The following is a 15235-nucleotide window of genomic DNA, read 5'->3' on the forward strand; positions in this document are numbered from 1 at the left end:
CTAAACCCAAGCTGTGAGTCTCCGGGGGGAGCCCCACACAGTGGAGCTGGTAGCCCAACCTCACTTACGGCCACACGCAGGTCATGGGGAATGGCAGAAAGCTCTGCGCTGTGGAGCCGGGCTGAATCCACTCCTCTCTCCGTCACCCTGGCTAAGCCCCATGGCCTGTACCACCAGCTTCATCACACAGGCCTCTCCCCAGCGGTGCAGGGCTCAGGCAAAGAACCTGGGAACTGCATGTGAGCCCCATGTAATGGAGCTCATGGCCCAGCCATGTGCACTCCTGGAGCTTACCAGGACTGCACACTGCCAGGGGTTCTAGCCACCATGGGCCATGAGTGCCCTGAGGGCTCACTGCCTGCTGCTGGCAGAGGGGTTATGTGCAATGGAGGGGTGAGGGGGCAGTGTTTGTAGCGGGGGGGCTCACAAGCACACCTCACCATACACACGCACCATAACAGTCATGGTTAGGCCGCAGCTGGAGTACTGCGTCCATTTTTGGGCTCCACAATTCAAAAAGGATGTGGAGAAGCTTGAGAGAATCCAGAGAAGAGCCACACTCATGATCAGAGGGCAAGAGAATAGGCCTTATGAATAGAGGCTAAGAGCCATGGGACTCGTTAGCCTGGAAAAGCTCAGGCTCAGGAGTGACCTGGTGGCTGCTTATAAATACATAAGGGGTGTGCATCAGGATCTGTGGGGACATCTGTTCACCCCCACATGATCAGAGGTCAGGAAAACAGACCTTACGATGACAAACCTTACCAGCGATTTGGATGACGGGGTGAAAAGCAACTCGTTTAAATTCGCTGATGATACCAAAATTTGGGGTATCGTCAGAGAATCTGAGGTAAGCTCACTAGTAGGGAGGGAAAGACAGCAGCAAGACTTGGATAGGTTACAGGGGTGGGCTAGCAAAAACAGGATGCACTTCAATACTGACAAGTGCAGGGTGCTGCACTTGGGCAGTAGTAACCAGCAGCATACTTATAAGATGGGTAACTCCCTCCTTGAGAGCACGGAGGCAGAAAGGGATCTTGGAGTCATTACTGAATCCAAGATGAACATGGGCCGACAATGCAACGTCACGGTTGGCAGGGCTAACCAGACTTTGTCGTGCATCCACAGGTGCATCTCTAGCAGGGACAAGGAAGTGATCCTCCCCCTCTTCGTGACACTGGTCAGGCCACAGCTGGAGTACTGCGTCCAGTTCTGTGTGCCCCACTTCAGGAGGGACGTGAACAACATGGAGAGGGTCCAGAGGAGGGCCACCCGCATGATCCAGGGACAACAGGGCAGACCCTACAATGAGAGACTGCAGGTCCTGAACCTGCTCAGCCTTCACAAGCAAAGGCTGAGGGGGTACCTGGTGACCATCTATAAACTCACTAGGGGGGACCAGAAGTGTTTGGGAGAGACCTTGTTTCCCCTAGCGCCCCCTGGCATAACAAGGAATAATGGCCATAAATTGTTGGAGAGTAGGTTTAGATTAGACATCCGCAAGAACTACTTCACAGTCAGGGCGGCTAGGATCCGGAACCAACTTCCAAGGGAAGTGGTGCTGGCTCCTACCCTGGGGGTCTTTAAGAGGAGGCTTGATGCCTACCTAGCTGGGATCATTTGAGCCCAGTTTTTTCTCCTGCCCAGGCAGGGGGTCGGACTTGAAGATTTACAAGGTCCCTTCCGACTTCTATGATTCTATGACAGGCTGAGAGCCATGGGACTCTTCAGTCTGGAAAAGCACAGGCTCAGGGGTGATCTGATGGCCACCTATATGTTTAGCAGGGATGACCACCAGGATCTGGGGGAACAGTTGTTCAGCAGAGCGCCCCAAGGGATGACGAGGTCGAACGGTTATAAACTACTGCAAAACCGTTTCAGGCTTGACATAACGAAGAATTTCTTTACTGTCCAAGCCCCCAAGGTTTGGAACAGCCTGCCATCGGAGGTGGTTCAAGCACCTACATTGAACACCTTCAAGAGCAAATTGGATGCTTATCTTGCTGGGATCCTATGACCCCAGCTGACTTCCTGCCCTTTGGGTGGGGGGCCGGACTCGATGATCTTCCAAGGTCCCTTCCAGCCCTAATGTCTATAAAATCTATGAAACCTATGGAATCCAACACCCCGCATGCACACCCCACACCCACTAGCCACACACCCCATTCACCCCATACCTACGCACACACACACCCCACATATCCTGCCAACACACCCCGTGCCCTTCACTCCACACCTATTCATCCACCCCCACCTATCCACACACCCCACAAACACATCTACACCCCACATACACACACCCACAACCCCCTACAAACCCCATACTCTCCCCACCCATCCACCCCCTCCCACAGCCCATCATGATATACAAGAGTAAGATACCAGTTTGAGCTATTATGCAATCGTCTCTATATACACTACACACGCATACACAAATCAGGACAAAAATATTTTTTGAAACAAAATTAAAATATGTTATAGTAGATGTTTGATTTTTATTCCGGTTCCAAGATGGCAAACGCCCCCTCCCAAAAGGAGTACTTCTGGGGGTAAGGGCGGGGATGACATCTGGTGGCAAAGGTCAAGGGTTAGGGGCAGGACTTCCACTCCCAAGATGGCGACCAAATGGTGGGGCACCTGTCAAGGAGACTAACAGCTGGGGCATGGGGAAAAGTGGCAGCAGCAGCCCACATCAAACCTCAGATGAGTTTTTCTGGCCTGCAGTTCCTAATATGCATACAGGATAGTGGTGTCAAACTCACTGTCACTCCCAGGCCAATTCTGGACAGCAAGGAACTTTGGGGGTCAGCTCCGGATCTGATGGCAATGGCAGGGTGACTGGTGGTGGCATGGGGCCAGTGTTGGCACAAAGAGTAATGCAGCACTCATTCATCCCCACCACTACCCACATATGTGCCAATGCTCAGTGAGGCTCAATAGCTGCAAATTCAGTGGTGGGCCCTGCCCCTACTTGACCTGCCTCTAAATTCCCAGCCTATCTCGGAACACTGCAGGTCAGGTAACATGGTTCCACAATGAGATCTGGCCCCTGGACCGGGCATCCGACACCCCAATAAAGGGAATGTACCCAGATATTCTGAAGCTGTATTCAGCTTCTAGTCATCCCAATACTAGAAGCTGAATACAACTTCCCTATATTACAGGTCTGTCTTCAAATGTGACATGTTTCAGAGTGGTGCAGAATTGGTTTATTGAACAAAATCTGGAGTAATCTGAGTGAGATACAGTGCCCTGAAAAATATCATGCCGCTTCAGAAAGTCCCCAAATACCCACAATGTTATTTTGTGCAGAATTTGGGCTTAAACCAAGGTTCTGCTCATCCCCAAATTAACCTCAGTCATTCAGATTTATTCTGCCTTCTGAATGCAGCCCCTTTGGGAAAACACTATAGAAATAGTTATTTAAGAAGGAGCTTAAACTTTGTGTATTAGCGTGGACTAAACATTCAGGCACCAAGCAGATGGTAATGTTTATGTGAAGAAAGACAAAGTGGTCTGTGCTAGGGAGTAGGAGTGACTTGAAAGTTGGAGGGAGTAGGAGTGACTTGAAAGTAACAGAAATGTAAAGCTCTGAAAATGCAGAAAATATAAAGTTAAGGTGCCAACCGAAGTTAAGGTGCATGCCATCCCTGCATAGGACTGGAGGTCTGGGTTGCAGAAGTAGGTAGTTAGGGACAGGGCTAAAGCAGGACTTGGGAGCACAGCCCCAGGTTGTAGTGACAGCTTGGACCAGTGTACAGCCAAGACTCTATAACAAGGGCTGGCAAAAATCGGGCCTGCAGGCCGGATCAGGCCTACAGAGGACTCTGTTTCCCAGCAGCACCTGCCTGGGTCGCTGTGGCAGGCAGTGAGCAGCTCCAGGGCTGAGCTCTTGCAGTGGTGACTGCGTGGTCCAAAGCCAGGGCAGAATTGCGATCCGGCCCTGCCTCAACTCTAGACCACACTGTCACCATTGCAAGATCCCAGCCACGGCTGCAGAGCAGCTCCCCACCCTGCTAGCCCTGCTGGGGCCAGTCTCCATGGAAACTCTGGCCATGCACTGTCACCATGCTGCTGCTGCTGCTGCTGGGGTCTCCATGGAAACCGGCTGCAATGCTCCAAGCAGGGGCTGCTGGGAAATGAAGTCCAACTGCCCACCAGATCCATCATTTTGCCCACCCCTACTAACGAAAGAAGCATGTAACCACCTTGTAAAGTGTTGCCCCTGATACATACAGAACACCAGACAGCAAGGAATAAATGTGTATGTGCCAATGCTTTCTGAAATATTAATGGCTTAATAAGCTAGGAAGGAGAAGAAGCACAAACATTGGCGGGAGGAGATCTCTGTTGTAAAGGTGAAAAGAGGGTACTGGTGGTAGATGCATGTCCTCTCTCCTTTTTTTTTTTTTCAATTTACTCCAACCACTGGGTGATAAAACTGTCAAGATTTTGGGATGAATTCTACATCTGAACTCTCTGCATCTGCTGTCAGGCATGACACAAATATTCAAAGCATAGTCATTATCCCATTCCACTATAAAGAAGCATACAAGATAAGACCCACTTAGAAATAACAAATCACTTTTAGCCAATCTCAGATCTGTTTTAAGCACAAACCAGCTCTGCTTCTATGAGCATTAACCCCTAAGAAATGAAAAAAAAACTCTTTTCTGTTTAACAAAATTTTTCTTATTGGTAATTTTTTTTTATGCACACTTACAATTGCCTCTTTATAGCTTATGCTCTTCCAGAAAGTTGGGTTTAAACCCCTGATATGCAGTACTGTATCTGAAACTTGAAATAATCATAATACACACACAAAACAGGCTATAGCATAATTCACTACCCTAGCCCAAGGGTGTCAAACATACAAGTGTGCAGAACATCTCTGTCTAGCTCACCAGACTACCAGCAAGCCACTGGAAACTGGAAGGGCGTGGCCAGGGGATGTGGCCTACTACAGAATCCCGAGTCCTTGGGTCCTAGTAGGCACAGTGATTACCTGCAGGACAGCGAGCAAAGGGATGATAGAGTCCCAGTCACCCTCCAACCAGTTTATCTGTTGCTACTGTTGTGGCCCTAGTTCCTTGGCTACCAACCCCACTGCTGCCCCATGCTGGAGCTGCCGCCACTGCTGCCTGCCCCATGCCTAAAGCTTGAGCTGCCACTGTGGCACGAGGCACACAGAAGTGGCGGCAGCTCCAGTGCTGGCATGGGACACTTGGCAGGATCTGGAGCTGCGCTGTATACCCTGTGCCAGAGCCACCACTACTGCTGTGAGCCCCAGACTGGTCCAACTCTGCAAGAAACTCTGCAGTCTGGATATGGCCCAGATCACAAAGTGAGTTTGAACCCCCTGCCCTAGTCAAAAGAAACTTATCTCAGACTGCATTGATTTCCTTGGCTAAGGGATAATGAACTGGGCCAATAAATGAATTTCTCAGGCCAAGTGAAAGAAACACACCTAGTAAACAAAGAATCATAAATCATTAGAACAAAGCTAGTTTTTCAATATTCTTTGTTTTAATAACCAAAGATTTATAGATTCATAGATGTTAGGGGTTGGAAGGGATCTCTTGAGATCATCGGGTCTAGCCCCACCACCTGTGCTTGGGCAAGAAAGACTGCTAGGATCAGATGGTGAGCATCCAGACGTTTGTTGAAGATATCCGAAGTAGATGATTGTACCACCTCTGGAGGGAGTCTCCTCCAAACCCTGGACACTTGAGGTGTAAAGAAGTTTTTCATTATGTCTAATTTAAAGCAGTCTTCTAGCAATTTATGACCATTAGTCCTAGTCTTCCCCTGGGGAGCCCTCGTGAACAGATGTTCAGTCCCTGATATGTTCCCCTTATATACTTATAGGCTGCCAACAAGTTCCCTCTGATGTTACTTATACTAAAGGAAAGGCCATTTAAAAGTAGTGCCCTTTCAAAAGTAATTGTTTAGAAGTAAATCTGACATCAACAGCAACATGATTGTTTGAATCCAACTCTGAAATGAAAGAACTAACTGATGAAGCTCTTCTACTGCTGGCTAGGTGTCAAACAACTGGCCCACAGAGCCAAGTCATCCAGCCTGTAGAAACCCAGGGAATTGAATTTGGGGGTGAGAAGAATGGTTAATCTTTGAAGCATAAAGGGTTAATCTTTGAAGCTGCCTAGTGAATTAAGGGAACAGCTCTATCAGAAGCATTATGCTTCTGCCCTACTTCTTACAGTAGTGCTGTCTAGGAAGAAAAGGAAACTATCATGCACACACACGCAGGAGCAGCTTTCCTTCACTGAATTTCTATGCATCCCAGAAGGCACAGAGGCAAGCTCTTATCTGACTTCCATGAACTAGATCTTGGTGCACAAGCACAATGCATTGCTACAATAATGTTGTTGCAGAATAGTAGAAGGATGTGTGATTCTGTTCAGCACATGAAGATGTTCTGACAATAGAAAAGCCCTCTAGACTTACAGCATGCCAATGCAAATATTACCCAACAGCACCCTTCAATGACTTATGACAAACATAATTCCTGCCTAAAATGGCAGAGTGAAATGAGAAGAGTCCTCCCACAATATCCACCAAATCAAGTTGCAATCATGTGAGACTTAAAGAGCCTTGTTTTCTGAAAAACTCTATTCTCTTCCCGCTCAAGTCGACAGAAGAGAAGCAGAAGACAGAATTTAAAATTAAGGTAAATGAATCCCGAGAACTTAGAAAAATAAAAGTAATTAGCTAAACAGAAAGAAAATATCACTACTACTGCATAAGCTCTTAAGAGCCACTCCTCTGACAGCAGTAAAAAAATAGGTCAGCTCTTGAGACACAAGGGGATTCTGAGCCCACCCAGCAAGGCTGAAATGTTCCTCCCCTGTAAGTGGAGAGAGGCCAACAACCCATAAAACACTCAGGTTTGGGATTTCCCAGGCTGCAGAAGACACAAGAGGGTGGGATCTATTATAACCGCTGCCCTTTTGACGCAAAAAAATTATTTCCAGGAAATACTGCATGTGTCACAAGCTTGTCCACACCTGTCAAGTGAACTTTGTGCACTGTAGAGATTGAGAGTCAAAGGCAGCATACCGCCCGCAAAAAAAAAAAAAAAAATTTATGAGAGGTATATATTTAAAAAAAGAAAAAGTCAAGATGTAATTTTTTATATTTAAATGGGTATGAATTTTGTAAATTGACGTAGTCAGACCAACTTGTCTAAAATAAAAGGGTTGGAAGGGAAGGAAAACTATGCAACATAACCTTTGGAAAACTTAACTAACTAATACAAACTCTTTCACCTTCAATTAAAAGCAGAGCTAGTCTAATAATTTGGCTACTTTAAACTAGTGTGGCCCAGTGGACAATGGATTCCCACACAGGGAATCAGAGACCTGAGCTCTATACTTGGCTCTCCTGCTGATGCACTGTGTGACCAGAGGCAAATCATTTCACTTTACTGAGCCTCTGCTTCCTCTCCTGCCTTTATCTGCTTTGGCCATTTAAACTGTAAATTCTCTGGATCCAAGACGTTCTCTTACTATGTGTATGTATCATTTGGGGCCTCAGTTTAATATCAATAATAATTTATTTGCATTTTAATTATGCAAATACCTTTTGATTTTTACAAATGAATGTACAGGGGTTATTTGTACAATTTTATAGCATGCATTCACAATTTGCTACTTGGTTTATGTAACGGGTTACTTCATTCATATGGTATTGTCTACGCTCCCTGGCTGACGGTTAGAATCCCTTTGGATTCCCAAATCCACAAAAAGGTCAATACCAACCACAGCAAATTATTACACTTAAACATTTATTTATTTTTATGTTAAATGTGTATTCATTCAAGCAATGCTTTTGATTTTGGAAACATTTATCTTTCAAACAACAGGAATCACAAAGGCTTGCACACTCCTGACTTCAATAGACCTAGTCCAGTTCCTAATGCAAGCACTGAAACCTTTTCTTTTCTTTGTTGTTGTTTGGGGGGGAGGGGGGGTGTTTTTTGTTTGTTTGTTTTTTACAATTCCTGGTCCAGCAGTGCTTGGAAAATAATCAGAGTCAATATTGTAGATCAAGTCATACCCTCTATGTAGTGGTTCTCTACATGTCTGGACTCAAGGTACACCTCCATAACTTTTGGGAATTGAGTAGTACCCAATTTCAAAAGTGAATGTATAATTACTGTGCTTACTAGGGGGGTGCGAAATTTCGCCAGCAGTTTCGAGCTTGAAACAGCAAAATAGAAATGAAACAGAGAGTTTTGAAACAGCCTTGAAATGAAATGAGGCAAGTTGAAACATTTTGAAAATTTCAAAACGTTTTGAGTTTCGAAGCTCAAGCTGGGCTTGTCCGCAGGGAAAGAGATTCTAAAATAAGGAGAGGGAGGGGGAAGGAGTACTCTCATTATTGACTGTGTAGCTGGCCAGTGACTCTCAATCTTTCCTGGGGTCCCTTCCAATTTCAGTGCTCTGGGGGAGGGATGGAAAAACTGCATAAAAGGCAGCATTGTTTAAACTGCCCTGCTTTCTGCCTTGGTGGGACTTATGAGATGTGTTCCAGTTTTGCCTATCACCAGCTAGAGGTTCAGGGTCCCAGACTCCCCCTGCACCTATCTCCATGACAGCTGGCAGGCTTCATACCTGCAGCTTTAACCCTACTGCACCTTGACACACACTGTCACCCGTGTCACGAGTTTTGCTTGTTCGCAACTTGAGGTGGAGTTTCCCCAAAACCCCTGCACCAATCTCCTTGAAACTTGGCAGGCTTTGTGGCCTCAGCAGGGGCTAATAAGTCTTAAATTTTGACCCCACTGTGGCTTAACACATACAGATGACATGAGTTTTGCTTTCAATACTTTGAGGTGCAGTTTCCCCCAAATCCCTACACCTATCTCCTTGCCTCCCCCCACATTCATCGACACGGGGCCAAGCAGCCCAGCCCAGGAGGAAGCCGCGCTCCTGCCTCGATGACGTCACGAGGCTCCTTCTAGCTCCCCTTTCCTCTGACCCTATATTCCGCCCCCCCTAGCAACGACCGGGCGTGATGTAACAGAACTATGCCACGCGGTTGGGGAGGGTGGGCGGCTCCCTGGGGGCACCAAGAGAGTTCCAGCAAGCGGCAACCCGCGGCCGCAGACCCCGCCCTGGGACCGCGGCTCCTACTCACGCGCTGGCGCCTCCCAAGTCCCGCCCCACACCGTCCTTGCTTCCCGCCGCTCCTTCGCCCTCCTCCACAATGGCCGCCGCACTTAGATTCTGCGCCCCAATCGAACATGGCCGCCCCCGGGGCGGCTTCCTTGCCTGACTCTAAAATGGCAGCCGGGCAACCTCTTCCACTGCCAGCCGGCTCGGGAAGCTGTGAAAACCCACGCCCGGTTTCCGGGTCACGTGACCTGGTGGAACCAATAAGGAAGGAGAAAGAAAAGGCCTTCCCACGCTGAGGGCTTGCTAGTATTCAAAAGCATCGCGAGTTACTGGATTGTGACGTCACGGGCAGGGAAAGAGCATCTTAGATGCCGGTATCTGCCCCTCCGCGCTGGGCCGCGGATGGTGTAGGTGGCTGCAAGGATGCCTTCAGGGCCTCACCCTCCTTTTCTGTGGGTGCGGCGCTTTCCGGGGTTTGGGATCAGTCTCACATAGCCGTCTCTGCGTAGTGGGTGCGGCGCAAAGCATTTCGAGCGGCCAGACAGGCGTTTGGCTGGGACGCCTCTGTCTCCTCGGAAGGTCCCCCGGTGCGGCTTCGCGCTCCTTGTCTCGCGCCGCTGCTGTTGCCCTTCCTCTCCTCCGGCGGGGGCGCGCGAGCCAAGGTGAGGCGGGGGGCAGGCCGTTGGTTGCCCCACGCGGGGGTCTGGGCGCGAGGCGCTTGACGCCCGTGACGTCGGTGGGGTCGCCCCCTCCGGGGCAGTGTTGCCGGGTGTAGGATAATTACCGTATTTATACGATAATATCAGCAGTAGTAAAAGTATTCAAAGCGTAGGCTCGTGTTCGTTGACCTAGCATGTGCAAAACCCAAGTCCCTCTCAGGGAGTCGGAACAGACTTCTGGACTTGTCAGCACACTGCATTGCCTCGAAATTTTTTTTTAAAAAGCTTCAACTTTGACTCAGTTCTCACTCACTCACTGATGACTTACAGTGAGCAATTAGAAGTAAAGAAGAAGGGGGCTTATTTGCATATTTTTCAGTATACAGTAACTTTTTCAGCAAATACGATCGTTTTGTGCTTCCAATGCAATAACTGCATGTTTCAGACCTGACAACGCTGCTCTAGGGTGAGGGATGTCTGTACCCATATGTACCTATCCATCTATCTCCTCATGTGTATCTGTCTATATCGTACAGAAAGAGTGAGCGAGCAAGAGAAAGAGCTATCTATCTATTGTAGATCTATAGCTAGAGTATAAACATCTATATACATACACATGGGTGACTGGTGCCTCCTGATTTTGGGGGGGCTCCAGTGGCCAGTCACCAACTGGGGGAGTCCTCCAGTAGCCGATTGCTAACTGCCAGCCCGAAAGTGCCACTGGCAGCGAACCCAGAAGTGCCACCAGCACTTCTCTCAGCTCTTTAAGACTTAGCCTGACTGGGATGATCTAGTTAGCTGTACGGTGTTGGTGGCCTCTAACAGCCAAGTCAGGGCTGGCACCGGAGCAGGAGCTGTAGCGTGCCCTGGGCCCCTCCACCCTCCCTCATTTCCCTTTGTTTGGACCCAGTGCCTGCAGACTGCATCCACAGCTGGATCACATAGCTGGGCCAGGCTAGGCCACTGAGTTTGGGGTCCCTTCCCCTGGTATTGGCTGTGCCTCTGGTACCAGGGAGAGGAGAACTCCTGTTTGGGGATCTGGCAGGTACCTGCTACTTCAGGTAGATAGCCCTAGCTGACTGCCAGGGCAGAGGAGAGGCACCATATGGCTGCACAGGCTGGGAGTGCTGCACAAAGGCTGCTCCCAGCCAGATCCAGCCTCTGTCTGTGGGGGGGTAGTCGCTGGCTGTGGGCCTCTGTGCTGTCCCATCCTACCATCAGGGCTCTTAGGATGTGCATGTGCTTATCCTGATCCCAGAGCTCCCAAGAGCACTGATGACTGGGTGGGGCAGGGTGGGAGAGCACAGAGGACCATGGCCAGGCTCTATCCCCCGCAGGCAGAAGGTGGAGCCATGCTCTTGGAGCCATGCTTAGGCCCTAGCAAGTCCAGCTCTGGCCTCTGCTGGTGCCATGGGGGATGCTGAGTGAAAGCAGGCCTGCCCACCTGTCTGTCTAGTACCACGTAGCAAACAGAGCCAAAGTTCCCAGGACACGAGCAAAGTTCGTCCAGGGCTTGCCTATTGATTCTGCCTGGCTGATAGGCAAGCAGTGTGGGTGGTGGCTCCAGCACCAGAGGCCCTAGGCGAGCCACTCTTGGGCCCCAGGGTTCCAGCCCCGGTCTCTGCTGACACTGAGCAGAAGCAGCTCTGTCTGCCTGCCCGACACGGTGCGGGAGCCAGAGCCACCACTTGCCCATGGACCAGATAGAATTAACCCACCTGGACTAGATGCCTGCAGGCTGTATTTTGCTCATAGCTGGACAAGATCCTTTCCTGAGGTCCCTTCCAGCTCTCATTTTCTATGATCCTGTTGTGGGGGTGTGGGATGCATCAAACACAGGGGTAGGTAAAATGTGGCCCGCCAGGCCATTCTATCCAGCTCACAGGACCCCTAAAAAATGTAGAAAATTAATATATATCTGCCCCTAGCTGCCTGTCATGTGGCCCTCAATGGCTTGCCAAAGCTCAGTAAGTGGCCCTCCACCCAAAATAATTGCCCACCCCGATATAACATATACCTACACATACATAAACATATAGAAGTGTGTGTGTGTAAATATAGATAGGTATAAATAGATTCGTCTAGGTAGTTATAGATAAATATATAGATATGTGTATGTAACATACATCTAGATCTATGTACATCTATCTATATCCAATGTAGATATATTTAGATATCTATATTTAATATTAAGTATAGATATGGTAGGTGTACATCAATATTGATTAGACGTGCACTGATATGTTGGTCTGATACCAGATTGGCATTGACATAAAGAAAATGGACTGTTTTGGAAATCGGCCTGATGTGGCCGATAATTTGGCTAATAAATGGCCATGCATGCACGCCACTGCAGTGCAGCATGTAGGCAGCAAGGAGTGCATCCCAGCAGCGTGGAGAGCTGTGTGCAGCTGATAGATCTGGTGTGGTGTGGTGGAAGGGAAGCGGGGAGGGAAGGGCCATGGAGGGCAGATCAAGACTCCTGCGGTGAGAGAGGGAATGGGGTTGGGGCAAGCCCCCCAAAAATTTGCTGTAGCTCCCCCCCTTTCCCCTCCCCCCCCCATAGCCCACCTCCCAGCTGTCCCAGCTGCCAGCGGAGAGTTCTGGATTGACTGAGAGTGTGGTCAGGGGATAGGAAGGTAAGAAAGGTTTATTGACTTAACAAAAACACAATTACACGTAGTAACAAGACAAACAATGACAGACAAAAATAATTCATGTCAGCAACTTATCGACAGTCCCCTCTGATGCCTGATGTATGACAAGTTTCTCTTTCCACAAAGTTCAGTGAATCAGGCGTCCCTGATGAGCGCTGTCCGAGAGGTACCGGGAAGGACCCTGGTATTCAGTCCTTGGGCTCTTCGAGATCCACGGGCCCACTGATCCAGGTCAACATCTAACTAATCCTTTCCGCAGGGCTGTATCTTCCTTCTGAATGATTTCCAGATGTTTCAGCCAATTTATAACTTCTGACCTGTGCTGACAACTTACAGCCACTCAGATTCTTTTTACTTCAACTGTCCTTAGACTGACCAATAACAGTACAAGCCTTGCATTCTTTTGATAAGGTTAATTTTAACTACGGTACAGGGCCTTACTACTTCAAGGCTTTGCTAAATTTAATAGGCCTTACTTTAGACAAGGCCTTACTACATCTTAAACTTTAATTAGGCTCTTAGCAACAACATATAGTGTAGTATCTAAACAAATGATAGAAAAACACTTGGTCTAATCTTCATAGAGCCTTCAGCAAGCACCTTTATCACACAGACATAATTTCAGCTGTGACACCGGCACTGCCACCTAGTCCTGGGCCCAGCCTGCAGCTGCAGCCCACCCCACTTGTGCCCCGCGCAGGTCTGGGTAACATGACCCTCCACTTCCCGTGCCATTCTGGGGTGTGCCCAACAGCAGGAGCCACCCGCCCCGGCTGGGCAGCACTTGCCCCTGCCCCCGCCCCAATCCCTCCCTCACCACTAGGGCCTTGATCTGTCCCCCAACATGCCCTTTCCTCCCTACTCCCCTTCCACCACAACAGACTTACCAGCTGCACACAGCTCTCCATGCAGAAATGGGATTGGGATCGGACAACATGCCTCCTTAAAAATCGGCTATTAGTATCGGCCCCCAAAATCTCTATTGGTGCACCCCTAATTGACATGTATAATGCTAGACAGCTATAGATCTGCATGCATGTGTGTGTGTAAGACTTATGCCATGGTACCCAACCTTTTGGCTCCATGGGATGGACAGGCAGTTCCAGTTTGGTCTGTGGCTTGGCCATGGGTCTGATCCCACTATGTGGAGCTTGGAAATTTAGCTGTAGAAGAGCAGTGGCAGTGATAATCACTGTTGCTCCCCTACAACCAAATTGCCAGACCTATAAGGAGCCCTCAGACCAGATCTAATACTTAAAGTATTGTTTTTCATGATACACTTCTGCCAGTCTTGCAGTACACTAGTTTGCTACAGTATACCCTTTGGAAATTACAGGGATAAACCATGGAGTAGGTGCTGTTTTTTTAAAGATTTAGCATGCCATAAATCTGAAGCAACTATAGCAATTACCATTTCATTTTAAGAGATCTGAATAGGTGTTATTTTTAAAGACTTTTTTTTTTTTAAAGTTCATGAAGCAAGGCTTCCTTCTGTCACTGTGTTCTTAATCATTTGGCATGCTGCACTGCAATTAAAGTTGTTAACGTTCAGGTTTGGCTGTACTTTGCTATTATACTGGCTTGGGGGAAAAAGCATTTCTGAATATATTTAAAATGATCAATTATCTTTGCAGAGGTAGAGGCAAGTATATTATGGGCCTAAAAACGATTTGGAAGAACTACAAAGTTTTGATTGTTATGGGACCAAGCCTTGTTCTGATACACTGGGGGTGGTTTAGCATCCAATCCAATCCTCTTTTCAAAATGAAGAGACAGGACTTGGACCAAGAACCTGGTACTGTGACACACATGATGCAGCAGGACAGCAAAAATCAAGGAAAATAGAGGTACTGCAGTGTATGACAGGTGAGTTTCCTATCCAGCCAGAGCTAAAGCCCTTAATTTAATATAGTTTTGTCATATAAATTATACTTAACACAAATATAATCTTGTTCCAAATCACCTTTAGACTTTTTTTCAAACTGATTTATTGTTTTAAACTTGTTAACTGTATACTTATGTACTGAGTGGACCAAATAGCAAGGCATACAGATTGAGCAAATAAATTAATTAAAATGCCTATTTCCTTTATACACTGAAATATTACCAACCGTCTTCACCTGTGCTGTTACATCCATTTTACTTCATTCTGTAGTCTCAAAACCTGTGGCTAAATCTTGCTGGACTGGAGAACTATTGGTCAGTTAAGCAACTTCTTTTCCTAAAGGTTTAAACAGAGGATTAAAATGGACCAAGAATAATAATTTTAAGCTTAAAAATAATCAACACTTTTAGATATAAAAAAGCTAGCTGAAAGGTGTAAATTGAAATGTGTTAATGCTTCACAGGCTGCAAGAAAGAAGTGCCTTACCTACCATGCTAATTTGCCTGATTATTGAATATTGGCATGGATACATTCTCTTAGATCCCAGAAAAAGCAGTTGAAGTTTCACTATACAATGTAGTTGTGTAAAAATGATACTAATTAATATCCTTTTACTGTTTTTTGTAGATTATAATTGACTGTGAAATCTATAAACCCTTGTCGAAAGAAGAAATGAAAAGAACTAGCTGGCTCAGAAAGAACTGGTTGCTTGTGGCTGGACTGTCATTTCTAGGTGTCCATACTGGCACATACCTTATACAAAGAGTTGCAAAGAATTCTGTTAAATCAACCGTGGGAATTAAACAAAAGAATCTTGATGAATGAAGTAATTTTCTGTAACAATCAGATACTAATATATCACTGTTATATCCAAGTGTTATTTGTTAAACTATG

At 47.3% G+C, this 15235-nt stretch overlaps 3 protein-coding genes across 3 annotated transcripts in view; 2 read left to right on the forward strand and 1 right to left on the reverse strand.

Annotated features, from left to right (window-relative positions):
* SLX4IP (SLX4 interacting protein) overlaps positions 1-9291 on the reverse strand; it is a 145248-nt gene extending 135957 nt beyond the window's left edge. Inside the window, 1 exon segment of the mRNA XM_090051375.1 lies at positions 9163-9291. The gene's annotated coding sequence lies outside the window, so the exon portion shown is untranslated.
* A 378-nt stretch (positions 9292-9669) lies between these two features.
* On the forward strand, positions 9670-14301 carry LOC149873799 (uncharacterized). Its single transcript, XM_090051389.1, has 2 exons — positions 9670-9802; positions 14091-14301. The coding sequence occupies exon 2, from the start codon at positions 14110-14112 to the stop codon at positions 14299-14301; it is 192 nt and encodes a 63-aa protein (XP_089907515.1). The 5' UTR covers positions 9670-9802; positions 14091-14109.
* A 712-nt stretch (positions 14302-15013) lies between these two features.
* On the forward strand, positions 15014-15166 carry LOC149873800 (uncharacterized). Its single transcript, XM_090051400.1, has one exon. The coding sequence runs from the start codon at positions 15014-15016 to the stop codon at positions 15164-15166; it is 153 nt and encodes a 50-aa protein (XP_089907526.1).
* The last annotated feature ends 69 nt before the right edge of the window (positions 15167-15235 follow it).

Source organism: Crocodylus siamensis, chromosome 1 (assembly GCF_052110815.1).
Source record: "Crocodylus siamensis isolate JL-2025a chromosome 1, ASM5211081v1, whole genome shotgun sequence".
Lineage (NCBI taxonomy): Eukaryota > Metazoa > Chordata > Crocodylia > Crocodylidae > Crocodylus > Crocodylus siamensis.

What these genes read in the sequence shown, in the direction of transcription:
- LOC149873799 (XM_090051389.1), top strand. Translation starts at nt 14,110, where the DNA reads ATGGGCCTAAAAACGATTTGGAAGAACTACAAAGTTTTGATTGTTATG.
- LOC149873800 (XM_090051400.1), top strand. Translation starts at nt 15,014, where the DNA reads ATGAAAAGAACTAGCTGGCTCAGAAAGAACTGGTTGCTTGTGGCTGGA.